This window comes from Suncus etruscus, chromosome 13 (genome assembly GCF_024139225.1).
Source record: "Suncus etruscus isolate mSunEtr1 chromosome 13, mSunEtr1.pri.cur, whole genome shotgun sequence".
Lineage (NCBI taxonomy): Eukaryota > Metazoa > Chordata > Mammalia > Eulipotyphla > Soricidae > Suncus > Suncus etruscus.
Window position 1 is genome coordinate 89,919,019 of NC_064860.1, and position 26,954 is coordinate 89,945,972.

The 26,954-nt window shown below is 34.9% G+C and overlaps 1 protein-coding gene across 1 annotated transcript in view; it reads right to left on the reverse strand.

Moving 5' to 3' along the window:
* Positions 1 to 26,954, reverse strand: part of MORC1 (MORC family CW-type zinc finger 1) — a 176,424-nt gene that overhangs the window by 139,533 nt on the left and 9,937 nt on the right. The window contains exons 4-8 of the mRNA XM_049785605.1: positions 24,976 to 25,044; positions 19,595 to 19,685; positions 18,727 to 18,835; positions 9,626 to 9,785; positions 7,525 to 7,630 (exon numbers count right to left, since the gene is read on the reverse strand). Coding sequence (XP_049641562.1) covers positions 7,525 to 7,630; positions 9,626 to 9,785; positions 18,727 to 18,835; positions 19,595 to 19,685; positions 24,976 to 25,044 — 535 coding nt within the window. The remainder of the gene's footprint in view (positions 1 to 7,524; positions 7,631 to 9,625; positions 9,786 to 18,726; positions 18,836 to 19,594; positions 19,686 to 24,975; positions 25,045 to 26,954) is intronic.

Below are 26,954 nucleotides of genomic sequence, written 5' to 3' on the forward strand. Positions count from 1 at the left end.
ACCTTCCACATGCAAGGCAAATGCCTTACCACAGTGCTATCTCTCCGGCCCCGTGATCAAGTAATTCTATTCCAACATATCTATCCAAAAAATACATAAACAGGGTCTGGAGCAATAGCACAGTAGTAGTGCATCTGCCTTGCACATGGCTGACAAAGGACAGACCTTGGTTCAATCCCCGGCATCCCATACGGTCCCCCAAAGCTAGGGGAGATTTCTGAGCACATAGCCAGGAGTAACCCCTGAGCATCACCAGGTGTGGCCCAAAAGACAAAACAAAAAAATACAAAAAAATATACAAAAACAGTATTTGAGAAGATATACATACCTATGTTCATTGCAGCAATAAATACAATAGACAAGATCTAAAAATAAAAGCCCAAGTGCTCAGAAACAGAAATTAAGGCGTGTATATACAATGAAATCTTACTCAGGTATGAGTAATAAAATGTAACTGTGCAGTTTTCTGAAAACTGCATGGAATTAAAAAATGTAATGATAAGCAAAATACATAAATCATAAAATATAAATGTATAATTATATCACCCATTGGCAATATATAAAGAAACATAAAAACAATAGAAAAGAAATAATGATATAATGAAAAGGAAAGAGTGAAAATATAATGAAAAGAAAACAGAAACAAAGAAAAGAAATCATTAGACTTCAATAAAAGAACTGAGGTTACCTAAGAGGACTAAGGAAACTGTAGAATATAATAAAGAAGCATTATTTACATTGGCTTGTCTATTCATATAGGTTTAACATATTTTCATTAAGTAGTGTTTATGTTTACTTGAAGCTCCACTATTTTTTTTATTTAAACAACTTTATTACATACATGATTGTGTTTGGGTTTCAGTCATGTAAATAAAACCACCCATCACCAGTGCAACATTCCCATCACCAATGTCCCAAATCTCCCTCCTCCCCACCCAACCCCCGCCTGTACTCTAGACAGGCTTTCTATTTCCCTCGTATATTCTCATTATTAGGATAGTTCGAAACTTAGTTATTTCTCTAACTAAACTCATCCCTGTTTGTGGTGAGCTTCATGAGGTGAGCTGTAACTTCCAGCCCTTCTCTCTTTTGTGTCTGAAAGTTATTATTGCAAAAATGTCTTTCATTTTTCTTAAAACCCATTGATGAGTGAGACCATTCTGAGTTTTTCTCTCTCTGACTTATTTCACTCAGCGTAATAGATTTCATGTACATCCATGTATAGGAAAATTTCATGACTTCATCTCTCCTGACAGCTGCATAATATTCCATTGTGTATATGTACCACAGTTTCTTTAGCCATTCATCTGTTGTAGGGTATCTTGGCTGTTTCTAGAGTCTTGCTATGGTAAATAGTGCTGCAATGAATATAGGTGTAAGGAAGGGATTTTTGTATTGTATTTTAAGCTCCACTATTCATGCTTACTCTAGCCTCTATTCCAAAGATTAAGAACACCCAAAACAGGTACTTAATTATCAGGCAAAATAGAAAAAGAATGAGATACAGCATAAAATAAATAAAACTAATATTTAGATCCAGAATCCATTAAAAAGAAATTTCATACAATGTAAAGCCTTCATTATGAAATTATAATTTGGATTCTGGTTTTACGTTAAGAATTCTGTGCCCTAAGAATAAATTTTAAAACATCCTAATTATACAAATGCGATTCTGACCTGGTATCTATATAAACTATCTGGTGAAAGCTGTTGAAACAGAATTATAACCCTGTAGACTTGGCAGATGCAAACTTCTATAAAGCAGGCATGACGTTATGATGGACACTGATTCATTTCAAAGCATATCCCACCAGCCTGTAATCCTTCTTTTCACAGTCTTTCTGCACTCAATCAACATAAGATCATTGGAAATGAGTCTAAATTATAATCATCTGTGTGACTGTGATTGGAGGTTACTATCAAGTGAGAAGGAAAAATAAACTAAAGCTTTTGTGTAGCACACGAGAACAATTTCAAAAAAAAGTACAAAATGTTAAGAAGAAAGTTTACAAGTAAGTAAAAAGAGTTGACACGTAGGTAGAACTTGGTCCAAGGTTCCTAAAATTAACACAACCTAAATTAATAAACATTGTCTAAGTTGGTCCTGAAAAGAGCACTCCTGTTTCTTATTATAAGCTCATGCTTTGTTAATATTCAGCATTATCAGCCTTATTATCTCCTCAGTGCAGTTATTTTTATGCTATCTCTTCCCTTTTAGGGCACTTCAACACTTTGTGCTCATAACCTTGAAAATTGTATTTGATGCCTTGGCATTTTTCACATTCCTCCCTTACAGATTCAAATTCTGATTTAATATATCACATGTTAAATGCAAAACTTCAACTTTTTCTGCATTCTGGAATTCTAACATGACTATACACACATTTTTAAAAATGAAAAGTAGATAGTCTTTAGACTAATTCTGCCAAAGCATACCATCGCTGTCTCTGTGCTTGAATGTAACTTTAAATCATATTTTCACTACATTACTATCATTTTAAAGTAAAACTATGCTAGCGATCTGACTACTACTGTGAGAACCTCAGCCCAAAGTGAGAGATAAAGGGTTTATTTAAGTTCAATGCTAAATTTAAAACTCTTGTCATATACTCACAGGATTTATAAAATTTCAACACTGAACTACTCAGTAGTTCACTTTCTAGAAGTTTGTATTAAAAATAATTTAAAAATAAAGTTTCAAAACACATCTGCAAAGAGCTAGCAGCATGCAGCAGACCCAAATTTAATCCTGGGTGGCCCATATGGTTTCAGGAGCCATCCTGGAGTGATTCCTGAGTGCAGAGCCAGTAGTAATCCCTGAGCACCAATAGGTATGAACCAAAAATAATATAAAAACACTACCCACCTCTGCATAAATGTTTAAGAAACTCTATAAATAATATCAAACATTGTTTCTACAATCTATAAATAATTACCTAACTATTGATGAGTTAATTCAATATAATTTTATAAAGCCACTTACTTAAATACCTTAACTTTATCTTAACTTTATATATATTAGGTTGTGTGTCTAAAATACAATTATGAATAACTTTGCAATTTTGTAATTTACAGTGACAGTAAAGTTTTTTAAAAAAATTTTTAAGATAAAAAAAAAACCTACAGAGGAAAGCCCAAGTTTTACTTGGCTACTTTTTCTATTGCTTCAGTTATCACAGCATTAAACATTGCCAGGTACCAAAAAAAACCCCAAAACTATATATGTTAGGATAAAATATACATGCAAATAATAGATGAACAGACAAAGAAAAATTGCAATTGAGGAACAATACAATGAAATAAAAATATTAATAATAATCACACAAGTTATCTTCTTTAAACTAGAATTTCACTTTTTGTTCTGTAACAAACAAAATTGAGAGAAAATAAACAATACCAAAAAGTTTCTCTCTGAGAATAAAAGCTTGAAATCCTGACTCTCTATTACTGCACAAAAAATTAAATTGCTTTTACGATCAGCAGAACCACACAAACTACAATCAAAGGGGACCATTTACAGTTCCAAGATTTGAAACCGACTTTTTGGACAGATGTACTAACTTAGGCACTTTACGAGGATAGAACCACAAAGAAAACAAACAGTAAAGAAATTATTATACTACAGCAAGACATTTTTTTTTGTTTGTTTTTGTTTTTGGACCATACCCGTTTGACGCTCAGGGGTTACTCCTGGCTATGCGCTCAGAAATCGCCCCTGGCTTGGGGGGATCAAACCGCGGTCCTTCCTTGGCTAGCGCTTGCAAGGCAGACACCTTACCTCTAGTGCCACCTCACCGGCCTCAGCAAGACATTTTTTTAAACCTAGGCTAAATAAACTATTCCTGATGAACATAAGTACTACTACCATAAGTTATAAAAAGAGTAGGAAACAAAATACAATTTATTTTACATAAACAGTATTTTTCCATATCCAAATTTAATGTTCTCTGGTCCCTCTTCAGATCAGATTAATTAGGTGTTAAGTCTGAACCCACTTAACTCTGAAAAGCAAATTTGAGGCCACAGAGGGCATTAGCCTACAGCAGGTAAGGTATTTGCCTTGCAAGCTTCAGACATGGTTTGATCCCCAGCATGCTATATGGTTGGTCTAGCCCCACCAGGGGAGTGCAAAGTCAAGAGTAAGCACTGAGCACCACTAGGTATGGCCCCCAAACCAAAAACATATTAAAACAAAACAAACAAACAAAAAAAAACCAAGGTGGCTTTACTCCCCAGTAGATGTTACTGCTGCTCTTCTTCAGACACCATCTAACATTAATACTAATACTAGTACCCATGAAAACATATAGGATAAATAAATTTCTTTAACAATAATCCTTCCTCATAACCTTTCATCTCTGTCTTAAGAGACTTTATATCTTATGAAATCTCAGAAAAAAATTGTTTAAAAACAAGACAACTCTAATGTCATGTTTCAAAGAAAAAACAGGATTGATATAGTTTCTTTTATTTGTAATTAGCTGCTGAAGCAGCTTAAGAAACTTCTGGCTTTATTAAATAATCTGGAACAGTAAGAACTTTTCCCCATATAATTGGCTAATTTGACAGCTGTCAAATTATTCCTACAATACTGTATTGTTTCCTTATGCTAGAGTTGAAATGGCAAGGCATTCTGACAGATAAGTATTTGAAAATATATATTCAAAGCTTTTAAATAGCATGAGATACTGGATTTTGGATGCAACTTTTTAAGTAGAAAGGCAGGACCAGGGAGAAAATAAGATAGTAACAATGTGTTAGAACGATTCTGGTCTCATGTTTTATATTGGCATGTTAATGGCAAATAATTTTTTTTGAATGATCCCAACATTTGTATGAAACAACCAGAGCTTGTATATTTTTATTCCAGAGAAAAAAATAAAAGTAATCTTTTCTGTGTAATCTCAGCAGTTCTTTATGCTGGAATAAATTTTACAAATCACAGGGTGTGGCCCAAAAACCAAAAAAAAAAAAAAAAAAAGAAAAATTTAGAAAGTATCATCTAAAAGTAGTTGATCAGGGCCTAAGAAGCAGCAAAGAGGTTAATGTACCCACCTTGTAAGTGGCCAGCCATGGTTCAATCCCCAGCACCATGTGGTCCCCTGAGCATGTCCCTCAACACAGAGCCAGGAGGAGCCTTGAAACAATACCATGTTTGGCACAAGACACTCCAAATTACAGTGAAAAATAAGTGTATGTTCTCAAACAAATCCTTTAACTGGAAAAAAAAAGTTTTAGAATTTTTGCCTTAAAGGCAAAATAAAAATAATTTAATTAATGGGTTTCAAAACCTTTGTCTAAAACTGTCCTGTCCAATCCCTAAATTGGACATGAATGGCTATGAGTGAATTGGTCATGAATGGCTAGTAGACACTAGAAAAAAAGGATTGTATTATACATATGTAAATACCACATTGCATGAATAATAGTTAAAAACCGGGCAGGAGTGATGCTACAGTGGGTAGGACGCTTATTTTGTATGTAGCTGATCTGGGTTCAGTGTCAGTATCTGACATGTTCCCTTACCACCACCAGGAGTAATTTCTGAGCACAGAGAATGGTAACCCCTCAGTATCATCTGGTATACAGAAAAAATATCTGTGTTTATATATAAACCACTAGATCCAACATGTTTATAAACATGAGACTCATACTCCCAAAATTAAATTTAAAATGTATATGTGGTGGGAGGGAATTTGGGATTAGTGGTGAAGGGATAGGGACATGAGGTGATAGGATTTAAAGCAGAAACATTATATATTTAAAAACTTATTATAAACAACTACGTGGATCATGGTATGTAAATAAAAATTTTATAAAAAAAATAAACCCATAATACAAAAAATAAAAATTAAAGAAATACTTTAAAATAAAAATATCAAAGAATTGGAATTAGAAAACAGAGATTCTTACAACCTTCACAACAACCATGATCTCTAATTCCAGAGGTCTAACTGAGACAATAGCAATTGAATGGGTCTTCTGGAAACATAACGGAAGACGCTATCCCAGGCTCCATCCTAGGATCAGTGCAAGGACCAAGACCACCAACCACAGAAGACAGATTAAAATGACACTGAGGGAACAGAACTTCTAGAACCACAAAGAAAGACTTCATCATAAGTTCCATCCTTGACCTGTGCAGAGACCGAGATCTCTAGATTCAGAGATCTGATTTTACAACCCAGGACAGAGCAGAAGTCTTCCATACACCACAAAAGCACCAATGGGAGAGTAAATGAACTAGAAAGGAGTTTATAGTTAATCCCATGTCAATATACTCCAAGGGTGGAGAAACCCTGTATCTCTTAGGCCAAGGGACCTTTTCGAATGACCCCAATGTTTACTGTGACTATGCAGGAGGGAGAAAACAAAAAGACAAAAAGCACAAAATAATCTTTTTTTTTAATTTATCTATCTAGTTTTTGTCGATTTCTTTGATTTGGTGTGGATATTGAACTTGTTTTCTCCATTTTTATTTATTTATTTTTCTTTCTTCTTTTCTCTTCTTCCGTTTTGTGCTCTGTCATGTTTTATATTTAAAGACCATGGCTATTATATGGTGCCTATCTTTATTGCTGTAGTACTCACTGGATATTTAATTCAATACTTCTTTTTATACTGTTGGGGTGTTTCACTTTCTTTTTCCCCTTTGTCTCTCAAACCGAGGATGAGAGCCTCTAGAAGGACTCAGCCCATTTTCAGGGTATATGATTTTTACCCCATTAATTTTCTCCTCTTCAAACAAAACCACATAACTTTAAACTATCTAGTCCCACCTCCCAATTAGAGGGGATACAATGGAGGTACCATGACCAAACAGTTGTAAGATCACTCAGTAGTAAGCTAGACACAGAAGGGACCACTCATTCTAACAGCCACAGGGGTGAGGGTGGAGCATATGGGAGGCAGGACAGAACGAAGGTGGAGGGAGGACAATTCGGTGTTGGGAATTCCCCTGATTCAGTGTTAATATGTACCTAAAGTATTACTGTGAACAATATGTAAGCCACTATGATTAAAATAAAAATAAAAAAGTAAAAAAAAAAAAGAAAGAAAACAGAGATCTTACATTCCAATGAGCAGCTCCAAATCCTCTGGTAATAATAAAAAATATTGATTCACAGACTTGATATCTACAGATTCTGCTCCAGTATAGATATGGGGTCAAACAGGTTCCTACACATCTTACCCAGGAAGCAGAGATATGGTTCAGAGTCAGAGTGTATGTGAAACCCTGAGTTCAATCTCTGTCTCCACAAAATAATAAAAAGCAAAGACAAAATGTCACAATAATTCCACTCTTCCCTTCTTTTCTGCCAACCCTCCTAACAACAACAACAATAACAACAACAACAACAACAACAACAGAAGTTTCTTGGTTATTTAAATCCCTGGTTAGGAATCGGCAGACTAGCTTGATGTAGAGTGAAACGAATTGTCACCACACAAGGGTCCAGTGGCCTCAGACTTGAAACCAGTTGTTCTAGTAAGTCATTTTGTCAAGACATATGCAGTACTCACTCCTCAAGAGCTCCAGCCACCAGGATATCTTCTTTGTCAGTTTTAACATCCAACTCTGGTTCTCCGCTAAGCAGAAGTTTCAAATTAAAAACAACCAGCAAAGTACCTGGTATAAAAGATGTTTGGCTTATCAATAATTTAACTACATGGACTGTTAAACATGGTGCTACTGTCTCATTATAGAATTCTGCTGTATATAATTTCATTTTTGTACATTAGTAAATAATGTTTATGTAATGTTCCATATCTCTTACAGTAAATTCAACTCTCTGCCCAAAGATGCTAATTTCTGCAATATTGAGCTTCTTACTGCTATACAGTTCCATAATGTCTTTCAGAGTAAATTCTTAAACTGGGCACTCTTTTCATGTTTCACATTACATAAAATGCTAGGAGTCTTAGTCAAATTTATATTATAGACAATGTTTTCATTGATGGGTAAGAGTAAAGGTTATTTTTTTTAATTTGTAAAACTATGAAATCGGCATTTAGATCCTATTAGAGGTGTTGGTAAACTTCCTTTAAATGGTCAAGTAATGAATATTTTTGCTTTGCAGACCATTATTGCCTGAACACAATTGTTCATAGATCTTTCTAATATTATAAGATAAAAACTGGGCAGTGATTACATGGATGGGTGTGTGTGATTTTCTTTTAATAAACTGCCTTTATAAAAACAAGAATAAAACTCTTTGGCATGTGACCCTTAGCTTTTTGACTCCTGTTAGCTGTTTTAAAAATCTAACCAAAAGGTTAATTATTAAAAGAAGCAACAAAGACTGTCATAGAAATTAAAAGAGATGTCAATTACACCTTTGCTTTACAGTTAGCTGTTAAACACATGGGAGAAACATACAGTGGCTAATAATTTACATATAATATAAATGTCTGCACCTACTACTTACATCACAATTTACTGGTGTAAAGATCCACATAAATTTTCTAAGTTCTCTAAAATTAAATTTTCTAGTTTATATAATGAAGGTCATGAGCAAGACATAATAAGGTTGCTTTGAATTTTAAGGGGATTCATTTTATAGAGAATCATCATAGTTCGTCAAATTAAAATTTCTACAAATCTCAATCTTTCGTAATTTACCATTTTAAGAAAAAATTTTATATAAGAAAGAATATATGTCATTATTCATATGAGCACTTCATAATTAGAAGTCAGAGCCTGCATAACTATATCAAACTACAGAGAATATATTAATTCAATAAATATTTATTAAATTGCTACCATTTCACCTCTGTGAGGAAAGGGAAATTAACAGCATAAAGCATCACTTCCCTCCATTATTTTTTGTTTTTGAACTACACTCGCAATCCTCAGGGGTTACTCCTGGCTCTGCAATTCAGGAACTACTCCTGGTGGTGCTTGACTATATGGGATAATACAGATCAAACCCAGGTCATCCACATGCAAGGCCTTATCCACTTTACTATCATTCTGGCACTTATAAAAGAATCACTCTTATTGGAAAAATGTATAGGTTAGAAAGGAAAATATGAAGACAAGATATGACAAATTAGAGACAAATTTATCAGACCTTCACCCCATATTAATCATGGAGTCACAAAAATATAAAGCACATATAATTATATATATATTAGGAGAACATAAACTCAAGATTAATACTGTAAAATAAAGAGATAAAAGTAAAATTGTTGCTGTTAAATTAAAGTGAAAGTATCTGGCTACATGGCTTTTTCTATCTCTTCCAAAGAAACTTACTTAGACTGGTTACATTACATTTCATTAACCCTAATACCTAATAAAGAAGGAAGCATCTAATCTTGGACACTGAGAAAAATATCTCCCAACTTTGCTACTTGCTGTAGAAACTGTGTATTATTACCCACCGGGTCATAGCCTGCACCCAGTTTCAGTAAGTCCATGTAAAAACAAACCTTTTTCTGTGTCAGAGATTTTAGAATCCATCATGTTTACTCTCAAGACAAAAGTAATATAGATAAAAAGCTGACTGTGTCCATGTGAGCTTTCACAAAGGTTTAAACAGAAAAACATAAAACAATGTATGATTCACAAAGTGTAAAAATAAATGCTTTAATTAAAGTATCCAAGTTTTGATCATCTTACCACATTTCCCATAGATGAAATCAAACTGCTGCATCAATTCATCTTTATTCTTAAATGGAGAATACTTATAAATTATAGACAACTCCAATGACATTTTTTGAGGATCATCTGTAAGAGATTCTCTGGTTCTCGTTACCCATGAAGGTATAGGGACAACGACCTTAAAAGTAAACACATAAATATACAATAAAAACCATCATTCTCTTGTTTAATCCTGAATCAGTACACTCTTCAGACGAAGAAACAAAATTAAAAAATAAATTTCTCTTATATAGTCTTATTATATAAAGAAAAGATATAAAATATATGTGGATACACAGGGTTTTACTCCATTATAGGATGTGGGGAGCAGATAAGAATTGCAATTCCTTACTGAAATGTGGCAGAACAAGAAACAACAGTGTCTCAGCATTTTATAAGTTAAAAAGTAGATGACAATAGATTGAAGAAAACCTACTAAGAACACTTATAAAGAAAATACTAAACCTTATTTGCAATACAACCTGATTTATGATTATTTTAGAATCCCCTAAAGGTTCAGAGATTAATGGGATCTGTTAACTCTGGAGGTCAAATAACAAAGGAATAAAGATAGAAGTAGCATCTAGATTCCCATTTGTCAAAAGTTCCTTCACCACATATAAAAAGATTCAATGTTTGTTTTAAGGAAATTGCCCAAATAATGTTTCCAGGTTAGATGACGTACCATACACAGTTGTACAGGAGAATTTACTGAGCTTAGAGGAATTTCGTAAATATATATCTATTGGAAACTAAGGATTTGCCCATTTGGATCCTAGAAATATATCCACTAGACTTGAAGCATAAAACTGTAGGAAATCGTAGTTTAACTCCTACTACCACAAATGGCCATCTGAGCATTACCAGGAGTAGTCCCTGAGCACAAAATATATAGATCTAGAGAAAATCCTTCCAAGTGAAATTAAATTAATCAGAAGAAATTCAAAAGATAAAGAATGAGTTTTCTCTTATGTGGGATATAAACAAACATAGTAAGAAAGCAGTTTCTCAAAGAGAAAAGAAACTGAAAACTTGTCCTTAGTAGGAAGCCTAAACAGGCCAATCACATCTAAGGAAACTGAAACAGTAATTAAGAAACTCCCCAAGGACAAAAGTCCAGGACCAGATGGTTTTACTGGTGAATTCTATCAAACATTCTGAGAATTACTACTGTTGATCCTCGGGCTCTTTCAAAACATTGAAAATACAGGGATCCTTCCTAATTCCTTTTATGAGGCTAATGTCACACTCTTTCCCAAAGATGGCAAAGATACCTCCAAGAAAGAAAACTACAGACCAATCTCACTAGTGAACATGGATGCAAAAATCCTCAACAATATTTTAGTAAACCAAATCCAACAATATATCAAAAAGATTATACATGATAACCAAGTGGGTTTCATCCCAGGGATGCAAAGATGGTTTAACATATGCAAACATTCAACATCATACACATCAACAGTAATGAATATATCACATGATTATATCAATCGATGCAGAAAAGGCATTTAACAAAATATTAAAACCTATTCATGATGAAAACACTCAACAAAATAGGACTGGAAGGAACCTTCCTAAAGGTATTTACAGCTATCTATATAAAGCCCACAGCCAACATTAACCTTAATGGAGAAAAATTGAAAGCATTTCTACTAAGATCATGAACAAGGCAAGGATGTACACTGTCTCCACTTTTATTCAACATAGTTTTAGAAATCCTAGGATAGCAATCAGACAAGAGAAGGGAATCAACGGAATCCAAATAGGGAAAGAGGAAGTCAAACTATCTCTTCATTTGCAGATGATATGATGATATACATCGAAAACCCTAAAGCAGGGGTCTCAAACTCAATTTACTTGGGGGCCGCAGGAGGCAAAGTTGGGGTGAGGCAGAGCCACATAAGGGCTTTCGCTTACTGAATATTCACAATAAAATATCGCATTAGTAAGAAAAAAAATCGTATTAAACATTTGCATACCCTGAAGGGAACTGCTTGGGGTATGTGAATGTTTAATGCGATTTTTTTCTTACTAATGCGATTTTTATTGTGATTATTCAGTAAGCGAATAATTGCAAATACTGTGATATTTGAAGGCTGGCCGCGAGCCACAAAATGTTGTATGGAGGGCTGCAAATGGCCAGCGGGCCTCGAGTTTAAGACCCCTGCCCTAAAGAGTTCACGGTTAAACTCCTAGACACAATTAACTAATACAACAAAGTGCCCATCTACAAAGTCAATACACAAAAGATAGTAGCGTTCCTCTATACAAATAAAGAAGCAGAGAAGAAAGAGATTAATGAGTCAATTCTATTTTAAAAAGTATTCAAAAATATTAAGCATATAGTAATCAACCTTACAAGAGACGTGAAGGATCTATACCATGAAAACTTCAAAACACTTCAGAAAAAGATTGAAGAGGACCTAAGAAAATGGAAGAACATCAAATGCTCATGGGTAGTTAGAATCAACATAATCAAAATGACTATCATTCCTAAACTTCTATATAGAATCAATGCAATCCCTTTCCAAATTTAGACATCACTTTTTAAGGACTTGGAACAATCAATTACAAAGTTTATATGGAACCACAAAAGACTTAGGTTATCCAAATCCATTCTGAAAAACAAGAAGCTGGGTGGCATCTCTTTACCTAATCTGGAGCTTTACTATAAAGCCATAGTGTCAAAACAGCATGGTACTGGAACAAAGACAGAGTCTCAGACTAGTAGGTTAGAATAGAATATCCAGGGATATACTCCCAACTATACAGTCAACTAATATTTGACAAAGAAGCCAAGTACTTGAAATGGACCAAAGACAGTCTCTTCAACAAATGGTGTTGGAACCACTAGATAACCACCTGTAAGAAATTAATGATTGATTCATACCTCACACCTTACCCAAAAATCAATTCAAAATGTATTAAAGACCTTGAAATCAGAACTGAAACTATAAAGTTCATTAAGAAAAAATAGCTTCCTGGGAGCCGGGAGTCTAGCAGGAAGAGGTTTGGCAGGCCCACGCCATGCCGGAGGCCTGCTTGGTCAGGCCTAGGGGGGGTGCGGGATTTGGGTAACCCCAGCACCCCTCTGCCGCCTTGCTCCAGATCTCCAGGGCTTCCCCGGGCCACACCCCTGGGCAAGCCGGTGAGTTGGGTCCCTTGGTGGAGTTTGAAGGTACCCTAGGCCTTCCCCCACTATCCATGCGGCTCCTTAGGGAGGGTCTGGGTGGGGCTCTGAACTTCTGTTCTCCCAGCTTCTTGAAAGATCTCTCCTTCCTGGGAGCCGGGAGTCTAGCAGGAGGAGGTTTGGCTGGCACTGGTAATCTCTGTCCAGTCTACATTTTCAAAATCGCGCGGGGGCAATAGCCCCCGCGCGCACAAGAAACATTAATAGTACTCACTATCATTGAATTATGTTTTTATGTATGCAGAATGTCCATTTTGTACTCTGCCCTTTTGCATACCCCTTCATAAGTTCATATTTCTCTTTAACTTCTTTAACTCCTATCATCATTACTCCTTTTTTACCCTTTCTAACTTAAGTACTGTTGAGTCCTAATTCACAGACCAAAGTGGTGCCCTAGAGTTAACACCCACCCAACTATTTTAAAAGGCATAAAAAGGACACATATCTTTTCAACATTTTATGGGTGTTTTCTTTGACGGCTATAACTTTTGCTAAATACTTTCTTATACAGTGATGATCCCCCCCCCATGTTTTTTATCTTCTCTTTATGAACTGCTCAATATGGAATTTGGTGTGAAAGAATCCCTCAGTTTAATACTTATGTTTGAACCAAGTCATGGGTCTTGTTGGAAATGTTCTTATGCCCCCATATATCTGATAGCACCACATGGCTTTATATCTTGTTTGCGTAGGCACAATAACATAGGAAAATACTATACATACCAATAAGTTCTTATCTAATAGAAATGGGAACTCACAAATCTTGTAGTGCAATGAGACCTTACACCCTGAACATTGACATAAAGACCTGGCACAGGCCTCAGAAGAATGGGCATTCTCCATTTACCCCTTGATCTACAGAAGACATTTACAAAACATCCAAGGTTGTATATAACATCACCCGGAGGCATTCCTGTACCAGGGACGACCCTACAGCTGCTCAGACATCGATCTACTCAAAAGAGACATCCCTTAACACTGAGAAGACAACAAGAACAATGACCTGTTTACTGGACAGGGCTTGCTGTATTGCCCCTTTATGGTGAGGTTTGTCTATAACATCACCTGGAAGCAATCCTCTACCACGGAAGACCCTACCACTGCTCAGACATCGTCCTGCTCAAAAGAGACTTCCCTTAACACTGAGAAGACTTAACAACTTAACAACCTGCTTACAGGACAGGGCTTCCTGCATTCCCCTTTCATGGTGAGGTGAAACGAAAAGGCACTCCACATCATGACTTCAATGTAGGACATGCAGATTCCAGAATCTTTAATACAGAAACATGAGACCAACAACAGAGACTGTGTGATAAGTGTGTTGGCGCTACGGACAATGTCTTGGAGCGAACGATAACTTTCCTGAGGCCTAGAGCTGGTCTTATGCCAGGAAACTTCAGGGGTAGGATCTCTTTGTATTTAGGCCAAGGCTATTCCTTTCCATGCCTCTCATATTTTGGTGGGCCTATGCAAACAACAATTGCCACTCTAACACCGTTTTTACTGTGCTCCTTTGACTCTAATCCTTAAAACACACCCACTTAAAATTCGAGGTTAACTTAAGCTAATATGCATGTACATGGAAATGTAAAAAATACCATGCCTCTAATGTTTAAGGAGTTACATAAGTTTGATGGCTTTAGATTGCCTTGTGTGCTGTTAAGAAATATTATAATGTGCTACAATCTGGGGACTTGAGGGAAAAAGTAATTGCACATGGATTCTGTTTTATTTATCTTAACTTTCTTTGGTGAAAATTCAAAGTTAAGATATCAGCAAGGGGACTTCTTCTGATAATTATGTTATGGGTGATTGTCCTTCCACTGTAACTTTACCTTATCCTCTTTCTTTGCATCTTTTGTTGTCATAATTCATAATAAAAATTATAAAAAAAAGAAAGAAAAAATAGACAGAACACTTCAAGACTTATATATCAAAAAATCCTTTGAAGATAGAATGCCAATAGCAAGAACTTTAGCATCAAACTTAAATAAATGGGACTACATCAAACTAAAAAAGTTTCTTCATGGCAAAAGAAATCCTGGTTAAAAATAGAGGACAGCTAATGGAATGGGGAAACATTTTTCACTCAACACATCAGATAAATCGTTGATATGTAGTATATACGAAGCACTCAGAAAGGTGAGCTCCAAAAAATCTAATAAAGCCATAGAAAAATGGGGAGAAGAAATTCTCTGAGAAAGATCAACAAATGGCCAATAGACACATGAAAACATGTTCACCATCACTCACCATTAGGGAAATCCAAATCAAGACAACAACGAGGTACCACTTTACACTAGTGAGGATGGCACACATCAAAAACAAAGTGATTAATCTCTTTTGGCAGGAATGTGATAAGAAAGAAACTCTTATCCACTGCTGGTGGGAATGCTGCCTAGTCCAACCCCTATGAAAAACAGTATGGAGGATGCTCAGAAAACTAAGAATTGAGTTGTCATATGACCCAGCAATAGCACTCCTGGGTATCTATCCCCAAGACATTCATTCCAAAATATGTATGCACTCCATTATTTATCTCAGCACTCAACACAATAGCCAAGATTTGGAACCAATCTTAATGCACAACAACAGATGAGTGGATCATGGAAATGTGGTACTTATACACAATGGAATACTACATAGCAGTTAGAAATAAAAATCATGAACCTTGCAGCATCATGGATGGATCTAGAAAATATTATGTCAAATAAAGTAAGCCAGAAGAAGGATAAAAACAGAACAATAGCACTTATCTGAGTTATTAGAATATATACCATATATACATACAATACACCATGAACAAATACAATGTTCTAAGGGTAGAAACTCCAAGCACCATAGATCTCAGCATATAGCTAGAAGAAATGCTCAAATCAAGTGGAAGAGGGGCAATAGAAAGCCTTGATTATCCATTATACCATAAAGAAACCAGGAACAACAGAAATATCAGTTTTGAGTGAACAGGTATGCAATCAACCTCTACCTAAAAAAGTCTATAATGTCCTAATATATTTATCCACAGAACCAGGTGCAGAATATGATTAAAAGCCAGGGACTCCCACTGCAGTGATAACTAACAATTTGTTTTAATGGCTTAATTTTACTAGGTATAAAATAAACCTTCAGCTTCTTTGCCACAGTGGTTCTTAGAAACAAAGGGTAGACACCCTAATTTTACACCTTGGTGAGAAATCACACTAGATACCATATACAATGCTCATATGACAATGACTCGATAAATACTCCAATACACCAATTTCCTTTTGTTTATGTCTTCTATTAAAACCTAAAGCTATTGATCATTCAGACCACTGAAGCAGTCAATGGTGCACCACAGACTTAGATTACAGGTCTCATTCGTAGAATACATTTTGCAAATTGCCATTTCCTTTTTTTTTTTCTCTTTCTCTTTTTTCTTTCCTACTTCCTCTTTCCTTCTCTCCTTTCTTCCTCTTCTTCATCAATTTAATCTATGTTAAATAAACCCCACACTGTCAGTTCCTCTTTAGGAAAGGAACCCTGATTCAGAAGATGAGGTTACAGAGTGTAACCACCTCTTATAGTCCTCACAACCACATTGCTTAGTACTTTAGAAACGAAAACTATGCTAATCTTAAAATCTCCAGCCACTATCTAACCCTGAAACCTTCATTTCGCCCATCCCAATTTAATTTATATTTTAATTAATTAATTAAACAATTGAATTAAACATAAATTTAATTTATATTTAAACAACAATAAACATTCCTTATAATACAAAAAGGTATACCCCTTCTTTATATGTGGCACTGAGGCATAAAATGAACATATATCACAATTTCAGTTGGCATGGATTACTACAAAACTTCATTTTATAAAGCAAGAAAGTACAGTATTTTTGAAGCATAGTAAAACAAGGATAGTGCTATGACAAATTAGGAAGATTTGGGATAAATACCTTCAAAACCATTCCAACCCAGAAAAAAACACCAAGACAAGTTATCATTAAGTGTTCTAGTAGGAAAATATTTCCATCACTGAGGTCTAAACCAAGAATAGAGCAAACTTAAGAAAGACATGAGGCTTAGGATCTGCACATGAAAAGACTACAGATACAAGTTCTTCAAGAATAATAAATAATGGGCCAGAGAGGTGGTGCTAGAGGTAAGGTGTCTGCCTTGCGAGCGCTAGCTAGCCAAGGAAGGACCGAGGTTCGATCCACCGGCGTCCCATATGGTCCCCCCAAGCCAGTAACCCCTGAGCATCCAACGGGTGTGGCCAAAAAAAAAAAAAAAGAAATAATAAAAAGCTCTTCAAGGCTTTGATTTTAATAATGATAAAAAGACATAAAAAGCACATACCTAGTGATAATGATATGCACATAAAACACTAAAAAGATAATAATAAATTTAGGGAAAAATTCATGAAGGAACAGAGATAATATTTTAGACATAATAAAATTTTGAGTATATAACCTTATAATGCAAGCAGGATATGTGGAGATAACCAATGTTACAACTGAGCTGAATTAAGGGAAAAGAATGAAAAATGTGTGCATTTTGTATGTGTGTATGTGAGAGAGAGAGAAAGAATGCCAAGAAAGAAAGAAAGTCAGAGAGTGAGTGCCCGAGAAACAAAAATAGAAGAGCAGAGAAAAACAAATCCTTATTTGTTATAGTGGGAGTTTAATAGATGATGCACAAATCAAAGTAATAATATAAGCATGTTAGACAGAACTGTGTAGGAAAAAGATGAAAAAAATAAGATAATTTTGTTAGTTGAAAGACTTTGCCCTCTCCGGAAGTAAAAATGGAGAGGGATTTCTAGTTTAAGCTAAAGGTAAATAAAAGGAAATAGATTACTTCTAAAAAGCTAAATATCAGCTTTGAGCCAATTTCCCAGGCCACTTTCCCATGTATGAGAATCCCACTCAGGTGCTCCCTAATGCCTACAAACTATTCTATTATCCATCCTTTAACATTGGTGCCTGTGGCCATGACTGGCTCTTGCTAAATAGTCCAAATCTCTATCCTCTCCGAGAAAACCTCAAATACATTTGCAGGTAAAAGATTTGCTGCTGACATTTCTCTCTTCATACCAGCTTTTCTAGTCTTAAGTTGTGCTCTCTATAAAACCTTAAGTGACACTGAAGGTGCTTTAATATATAGAATTGTATTTTATAACCTTGCAATAGGAGATACATATACTCACTTAAAAACACTTTAATGTAATTTATTTAAAGAAACCATGATTTACAAAGCCATTCCCTGTTGAGTTTTAGACAAGAATAACATGTTAATCCCCTTGGGTATTTTTTTCCACCCAGTTTGTTACTATCTGCCTATTTTGTGACAAGACTAAAAACACTTTAATACTCAGATGCTCTACTTCTTTTCTACTTTCCTTGGGGTCTGGCTAGAACTGGGGTTCCTCCACATGTTTCTGCTATATTGAATTATAACTGACCTTTATAATTATAAAATTCAAACAGAGAAATTCACTAAAATGATTAAGTCACCAAACAGAGTGGAAATTATAGTCACTAGAGCTATAGTCTGTATTTAATTTCTTTCAATTCTGTATTCCACAGCTTTGAATCTGATATTCTATTTTTTTTAAATATTAACCATTGATGGCACAAATGGAAAATACATTTTACACATTTGTTTTAAAAGGCTGATTAAATGAAAGGGTGTTTATTATTCTGACACATGAATACCAAAGTCAAGTTCTAAAAACTGTTTTGGGTTCAAATACCCAGAATACTCACCCATCAGCTCTTATCCATAAAATGATTCCTATATTTTATATATCATAATGAAAAAAATAACTGAGAGACACATATCTTCCTGAGATACAAAGGTAAACAATATTATGATGTAAACCAAAAGCAGACCTCATCTCTTACCTCATTAAGACCTTCTTTTTTGCAGAATGTCTGAGAGAAAAACACACAAGACATTGTTTCTTCCTTCTTTGTAAAAAGAATAAAGTCTTTCCCAATCCTCATGGAGCCACTATAGAAAAAAGAATACAAATGTTTACATATCAAGCACAAAAACGGAGTTGTATGATTGATACTGTAATGGGTTGATTTTTTTATTTTCACAAAAATAACCACTCGTTTGGCAACCTATCCCCAAGATGGTTGAAGGTTTTTGTTGTTGTTGTTGTTGTTGTTTTAGTCAAGCACATGGGGACTTGAGTAATATTAAATTGGGTAGGGTGCAGGTCCAACATCCCATATGGCATCCCATATGGTCCAGTATACCTTACAGGTATACCATACCTGAGCACCTATGTTATGGTCCCAAAACAACAAAAATTGATCAAGATTTGATTTAGGTCACACCTACGATCTTGCTTGAGATGTATACTATCCAAGGCTCAAGAAAAAATATCATCTGTTCCTGACAGGTATCAAAAAGGTGATAGTAGCCTAGAATCCTCATATTACATTTAAGCAGACTACTGAAAAAATTGTAGATACATATAAGAATTACAATAAATACTCTTTGAAAAGAATCAAGACATAAAGATATAAGAAGCTCTCTAAAATACAAGGAGGTTGCCTAGGCAATTTCTGAAAGTCATTCACTCCCTTATCTGATAATTACATTTTTTTAGAGATTGAAGATAGCTTTGGATATAAAAATTCCAAATCAAGGTAGAATTCTCAAATTATATTTTAAGCTTCCAAACATGGATTCCCTGTATAGCACTATCTTTAAATGGTATTCCAATATTAACAATACATACATTTAAAAAATTCTCACCTTTTGAGCCCATTGCCATACTGTCCAATAAACTTCAGGTTTGATACCCGTTTCTTGGATGTTCCAAAATAAATTATATCCATAGCTTCCTCTATAAATGAAAGAGATATTTAGTTCTTTAGAAATCACGACCAGTGAGAATGGGAAAATATTATAATTCTAGGTCAGACCTAAGACAAGAATTCTTGCTGAATTCCATAGTAGGTGACCAGGATCTTAATATTACACTTAAAGGACATAGAGACATAGTCAAATGAACTTGTGTGAATAGAATTTAAAACTCTTAAGTATGGGCCAGAGGATAATGGAGAAGTTAAGATGCTTACCCCTGAGCACAGAGCCAGGAGTAAGTCTTAGGCACTCTCAGATGTACCATCCCCAGCAAAAAAAAAAAATAAAAAAAAATCCAGGGGCGAAGTGATGGCGCAGCAGTAGGGCATTTGCCTTGCACTCTGCTGACTCAGGATGGACTATGGTTCCATCCCCCGGTGTCCCATATGGTCCCCCAAGCCAGGAGCGATTTTCGAGAGCATAGTCAGGAGTAAACCCTGAGTATCACCAGGTGTGGCCCAAAAACCAAAAAATAAAATATATGAAATAAAATAAAGACTTCAAATACAAATAAAGACATATTGATCCTTCATTTATTCAACTCAGAAAGGAAACTATATTAGAGCTATTGATACAGATAAATAAAGTGAATTAGATGATGAATCTGTAAAACCCTAGAGCTATAAATGGCCCTCGGTAATATGTCTTTTAAAAACTGTTTTGGGGTCAGAGATTACAGTGCACAGAGAACTTGCCTTGTATACTACTAACACTGGTTTGATCCAAGGTACCCCCGCGTGATCCCCAGAGCCATGCCGAGTGATTGTTGAGTGCAGAGCAAGGAATAAGCCCTGAGAACAGCAAGATGTGGGACTCAAAACAAAACCAGTTAAGTATGATTCTTATACTATAAGGAATTTTCCATTGATTTGGTCCTTATTCAATCTTAGAGAGATTAGAAAGATCAGAATGGCTTCTGGTATAATATAAACTGGAGAATGAAAGGCATGTGTTTCAAACTCTCAGATTCATTCTCCTAATGTCTCCTGAACAATAAACTCTAGAGAAGAATCTCTGAACTTCAAAATTTACCTCTATAAATAGGAATGCTCCCACAAAACAGGAAAAGGAATTCTTGGGGCTGTCTGAATATCTGAATACATGCTCTAGAATTGTCTTGATGTCCCTAAGTTAGCCTGGGTGTAGATATGAAATATGGCTCAGTAGTGTAATATAAGGAGCAGGCAAAGATTCCAGGCACTCTTCTTGGACTATTTGAATGTTCTATTACATACCTATACATACATACATGCCTATATATATCATGCCCTATATATGCATACAATTAAAAATTGTTGATGCAGGGGCCGGAACAATGGTGCAAGAGGTAAGGTGTCTGCCTTGCCTATGCTATCCTAGGATAGCGTTTCAATCCCCTGGTACCCGATATGATCCCTCAAGCCAGGAGCAATTTCTTAAAACATATCCAGGAGTAACCCTTGAGTGTCACCAGGTGTGGCCCCCAAAAAAACACAAAAATTATTGATACAGTGTTATAACTTGTAATGCAAATTTCATCATTCTTCAAGGCATACTTCTCATATCTTGTCCTCATCCATAATTTCAAGCCCAATATCTATAGAATTACATAAATAGAACATAGTTTATATATAGACATTGCTTTATAATGACAGATATCTGGAATGTGTATATATTTATTTAAATGCAAAGTTATTTCAATAAAAATAACAACACTTCTCCCCAAAATAGTGGGAGCATCTTATGTTATATAACTGGTCTCCTGTCCTCAAAGTCTAGCACTTCAGAAATACAAACATAAAACTGATGTCTTGTTACTTATAATATCTTTCTACCACCTGGTTTTTGTTAAAGGGGTGATTTCCTGAGAGCAGCTAATGATGGCAACAAAATGTCAGGTAACCTCAGCCTGGATAAGAGTAGAAACTTTTCAGTTCAATCTCTTAACTTCAAAGAAAGGGAAAAAAATTAAGAAGTTGTATCAATAACCAATGGCCAATATATAATTAATCTTTAAAATTTCATTTGGGAAAAAAATTGGAGTGAGGAGAACTTACAGTTTAAGAGAATAACTCTTCTATTTGCCACCAAGAAATACCCCAAAATCCACAAGAATACAAAGTCTCTTTAGTACCTAGCTATATGTATCATGCCACCAGTGACATCCTTTAATATCTAATACATTTTAAAATAAGTTGGTAACTTATTGAGTTCAAACTTATTGAGTTGAGTTCAAAGGTTGCTTATAAAATCTAGAATATTAATTAAACCCTGGAAGGGAGTCATAAGAACCCAGTTAATATCTAGTTAAAAGTATGAATAACAATCCGCACTTTTTTTCTTGGGAAAAAGGAGTTCATCCAGATGTACTCAGTATTAACTCCAGGCTTTTCATTCAGGGCTCACTATTATTGATGGACTTAGGGGACCATGTTGGGTGGCAGGGATCAAAGCCAGTTCCTGTATACAAGGCAAAGGCCCTGACCACTGCATTATCTCTTTAGCCCCAATAAGTGACTCTTCTAATGGACAACTCAAAGACTGGAGAGGGCAGTCTTATGAAACTGAACTCTTTATCTGTAGAATATGGGTATTAATGTCAACATTTTTCCCATTATTCAAGCAGTGTGTATTTTATTGTAAAATAATAAAAAACTACTAAGGGTTTTAAGCAAGGAACTGGTATCCTAAGACTGCCATGAAAAGAAAAAAAGAACAACAACAAAAAAAAAGACTGCCATGAAAAAAAAATTTCCTGATTCCCAATGATACATGAACTGAAAATGATCGCTGCCATCTTTTATAAATCAAGATTGATCCTCCTCACTTCTGAAAATAGATAAATCCCATAAACTCCTCACTAAAACTTTCTCCAATCAATTTTCTGTAATTATTTTCTGTTTAGGTAGCATTTACACCACTTAATGTGGTGTTTCAGAGGAGACTTTGGAATGTCTACAAGTTTTATGTTACCACAGCACAACCACCACTAGATTAGCAATATTTCTCTACCACAAAGTTAAATAAAGAATTCATCACAACCCTGATAGAACTTTACTTTTTGTTTTGCTTTGTGAAGGAAACAACCAGCAGTAATTGGGGCTTATTCTGTTCTTGGGGGTTCCTCTTTGGGGTACTGAGGTACAGAGGAGTGCATGAGGTGCTAGAAATAGTACCAGGTCTCAAGCATCCAATGAATAAACACTAGTCCTTTATGTTAGCACCCTGGATTTTCTTAACTACTACTATTATTGAGTTTCTTCTGAAGATCTGGTCATCTTATTCATAAGTTCATATACAAGGAGTTACCATATTTTTCACTCTCTAAGACACAGCTAACCATAAGACACATAGAGATTTTGTTTGTTTGTTTGTTTGTTTTTAACATGTTTGGGTATTTTTAATATATAAAACCTGTATTTAAGCACCATGATTATAAGCATAAATGTAGTTGGGTTTCAGTCATATATAGAACATCTCCCTTCAACAGTGCAATATTCCCTCCACCAATGCCCCCCACATCCTTCCTAACCCTTGCCTGTATTTCAGATAGGCATTCTACTTCTCACACTCATTAAGATTATTATGATAGTTGTTAGTGTAGTTATTTCCCTCAGTGCACCACTACTCTTTGCAGTGAGCTTCATATTGTGAGCCGGTCTGAGGAAAACAAGAGAAATAAATATTATAAAGCAAATGGTGTACTAAAATATTTATTTAATAAATGGAACTTGAGACACCATCAGGAAACATCTGGGGCTAAGAACCAGACTGTGAGGCCAAAGCATATTTCCAATACACCAGTCCACAGCTGGGTTAAATACATTTACCTAACTTTTTTTTTATACTTCAGAAAATAAAAAAGACATTTTTAAAATATTTTATTAATATAAAAAAAGTTCCCTGCACTCAGGCTTCAACTCCAGGCAGTATTTGCTCCATAAAATGCACAGACATTTTTCCCCATCTTTGGTGGGGGAAAAGGTAATTCTTATGGTAGAAAAAATTAGGTACTTTTTAGAAATTTTATTAAATCCCTATGATTGTCACCCCTAACCCTAGCTCTGATCCCCAGTCTGCTACATTGGCAGACATATTGTAAGTCTGGTTGGTAATGTATGGACTCTTGTTTTCTTGGTTGTTGAGTCTGTGGTTTGGATATTTCGCTATAACACTAAAGGAGTTACTTTTTTGGAAAATAAATTACTTGAGAATGTTCCACATTACCTATTAGCTATTTTAAGAATGAGGGAGAATGAATGTAAAGATCGAGATGAAGCTGCTTTCTCAGAGTTGTTTTTTCACAAGTTGTTCTATCTCTGATTTAAAGACTAAGGAACCAGAAATATTCATAATTTAAGGGACACAGACAAATTCACATTTCCAAATAGAGCAAGAACTGAGTGAAATATTTTAGCATCTTCTCAATGTTGCTAACAAATAGCATTTGATCATTCAGACTGAAGAAGGAGACTTCAGAAACTGGGAAGAAGATAATTGCTTGCTTTTGTATTTAATTTCTATCAGCACCAGTCATCATTCCTCTGGCATGGGACTGACTTGCATATTACCATTTTCTAAAGCCTAGAGATCAAAATCTCTGGCTTGGGGTACAGAGGCAAGTATAATAAACATGCTGGGATAAATTAATCCAAATAACTTCAAAGTTCTTTTCCAAGGCAACAACATTTCAAATCCACAGCAAACAAGTATCGCATACCTAGTACGTGCTGACTTTTGCTAATCCTGAAGATAAAGAGTCGTCATGTAACACATTACTGATATATTTGTTATAAAGAGAACATCTAAAGGCAACCACTAAAATCTTTGGTTCCACAGAGAATCAACATCAGTCCAGGAACTGTTAGAAATAAGAATGGTTAACCTCTACCTCAAGGCTGAGCAGAAAATTAAAAATAGCATAAAGGCAATGGAATCTGTGTTAGGGCTCTTCCAAACAATACCTGAAGGGCAATCTAAAAATAATCTGGAGTTCAACCAGAAGCTATTTCTTCCCAGATATTTATCTTGGAAGTAATAAGTAGCTATGTCTTTCACTTTTATGGCAATATTTTCTTAAATTGACGCCTTAGTTTGGTATAGTTACAGTGAATTTACTGTCAGGATATTTCAATAAAAAAGTTCAACAATCTGTTAATTTTGGGGGTTTGATTCCCATAATAATGCCATACCTGTTTGGGCATCTAGAACTCAATTTATTTATATTACTTTATGGATTTTTTAGACTATTTTCTCTAACAGCCAGTTAGTTACCTAGATAATTAACTTACCAGGGCTCATACCACATCCATCATCCAGGAAACACAGCATGAATCCACCCTGCAGTTTTTCATTATCCACTGTAAAAGAAAGCAGTTATTACTAATAAATATTGGGCTTAATTTGTTCATCAGAAAGGCATGCTGCTCACATAATTATTCGTCTTCCTCAAATGCAGCCACAGAGTGACAGAGTTATGGCATGGTGACGGAGCACAGAAAGGCGTCTTGGCCATAGCTTCATAAAAAAAAAAAAACTGCAAAGAAAAAACACTTATGCAACTAAAAGGGCTTTAAAATAAATATAAAACATATATACATTGGTAAATTACATTTATAGCAAGACATGTCATCTCTGGAAGATGCATTTCCTCCTTAAAAAAGGAACCAAAGATGAAAATGTAATCCCAGCATCCCTCTATCAAACTCATCAACCTTTCTGCCCTTCTATCAAAGCTTCTAAAATCAATGTAAGCCATTCTGAATAAACATCCTTCAGGGGATCCGTTTTAAATAGTTAATCCCAATAAGAACAATTTGTGTGAGCTTCTGTATTTTGGAGATATATTTGATTTTTGAAAAGAGCTAAACCTATTTGAAATCAATTTGATAATTATAAGCATAATTATTAATAGCCTTCTTAAAATTTAATTTTAACTCAGTATGTAGTCTGGCTCTGAAAACAATTTCATTATTTAGGTTTATGAGTTTTAGCATGCTGACACTGTCTCTCTCTCTTTCTCTAATGTTTCAAATATTGAACCTCGTAAATTTACCTTATGTACATACCTATAAAACAATCAAAATAGTGAATTTTTCAAACAAGTGAACATATCTCTAATTCTATATGCTTCTCTTTTGTCTCTCAGGTCCTTCCATGCTCTCCCTTAATTCTTCTCCAAGCAACCATTAAGTTGCTAACTTTGTATTTATTCATTTAGTATATCTATTAAGTGAACCCCTGTGTTTACTGGTTGCTTATAATTCATATTTAAAAAAATTAAAATTTTGTTCATATAAACCACAAAGATTTTTATAATACCTAAAAGTATGAAATTCATAACTATAATTATGGTCAATGGGCAGATGTTTACAATTTCCCTTTTCTGATTCACTTAATGTCTATAGATTCTTTGTATCCTCCCATTTAACAATTCTAGTTCTTTCTACCTGATCCTGATTTGCTTGCCTCAAATTGTGTTACAGAACATACCTTCTCACATGTAGGAAATTATTCTCAGTTTTTTCCTTGACTAAAGAAGGTCATAAAAATGAAAACCCCTACCAAGACCAAGACTACTAAGTAGTAAGCTAGGTACAGAGGGGACCACAATTTCTCGCAACCCCGGGGGAGAGGGAGGAGGATATGGGAGGTAGGACGAACACGAAGGTGTAGGGAGGACAAATCGATGATGGGGACCCCCCTGATTTTATGTAAATGTGAACCTGTAATATTATTGTCAACAATATGTAAACCACTACGACCAAAATAAAAATTATAAAAAATAATAATAAAAAACAACAACAAAAAGACAAAAAAAATGCCAAAATATTCACGTCATAAATAAATTTTAAAATTAACAAAATAATAAATCAAAAAAATTAAAAAAAATGAAAACCCCTCAATGTGGCTTTTGAGAAATACATATCATGAAAAAAGACATATGACTCCTTCAAATCAAGATGCAGATTCATTTTTATGTGACAAATGCCAAAAGCTTAAAAAAAATGGGTAAATAGACAATGCCCTGCTGCCACAAAATCCAAAATCCTGATTGCACTTATTATATATCATAATTCCAAATAATTCTTTTCAAGTAGTCAATACTTCACATGCCCTAAATGAAATGAAGCTTAAATCTATTCTTCCTTCTCCATTTCTAAAACCATTTTTCTCTTTCAAATTGATCATTTTTCAGTATCAGTCTACTGTTTCTCTTTTCTCACACATCTTTAGACTTTCTATTGTCCTTGCTGAAATAGTTTTTTTA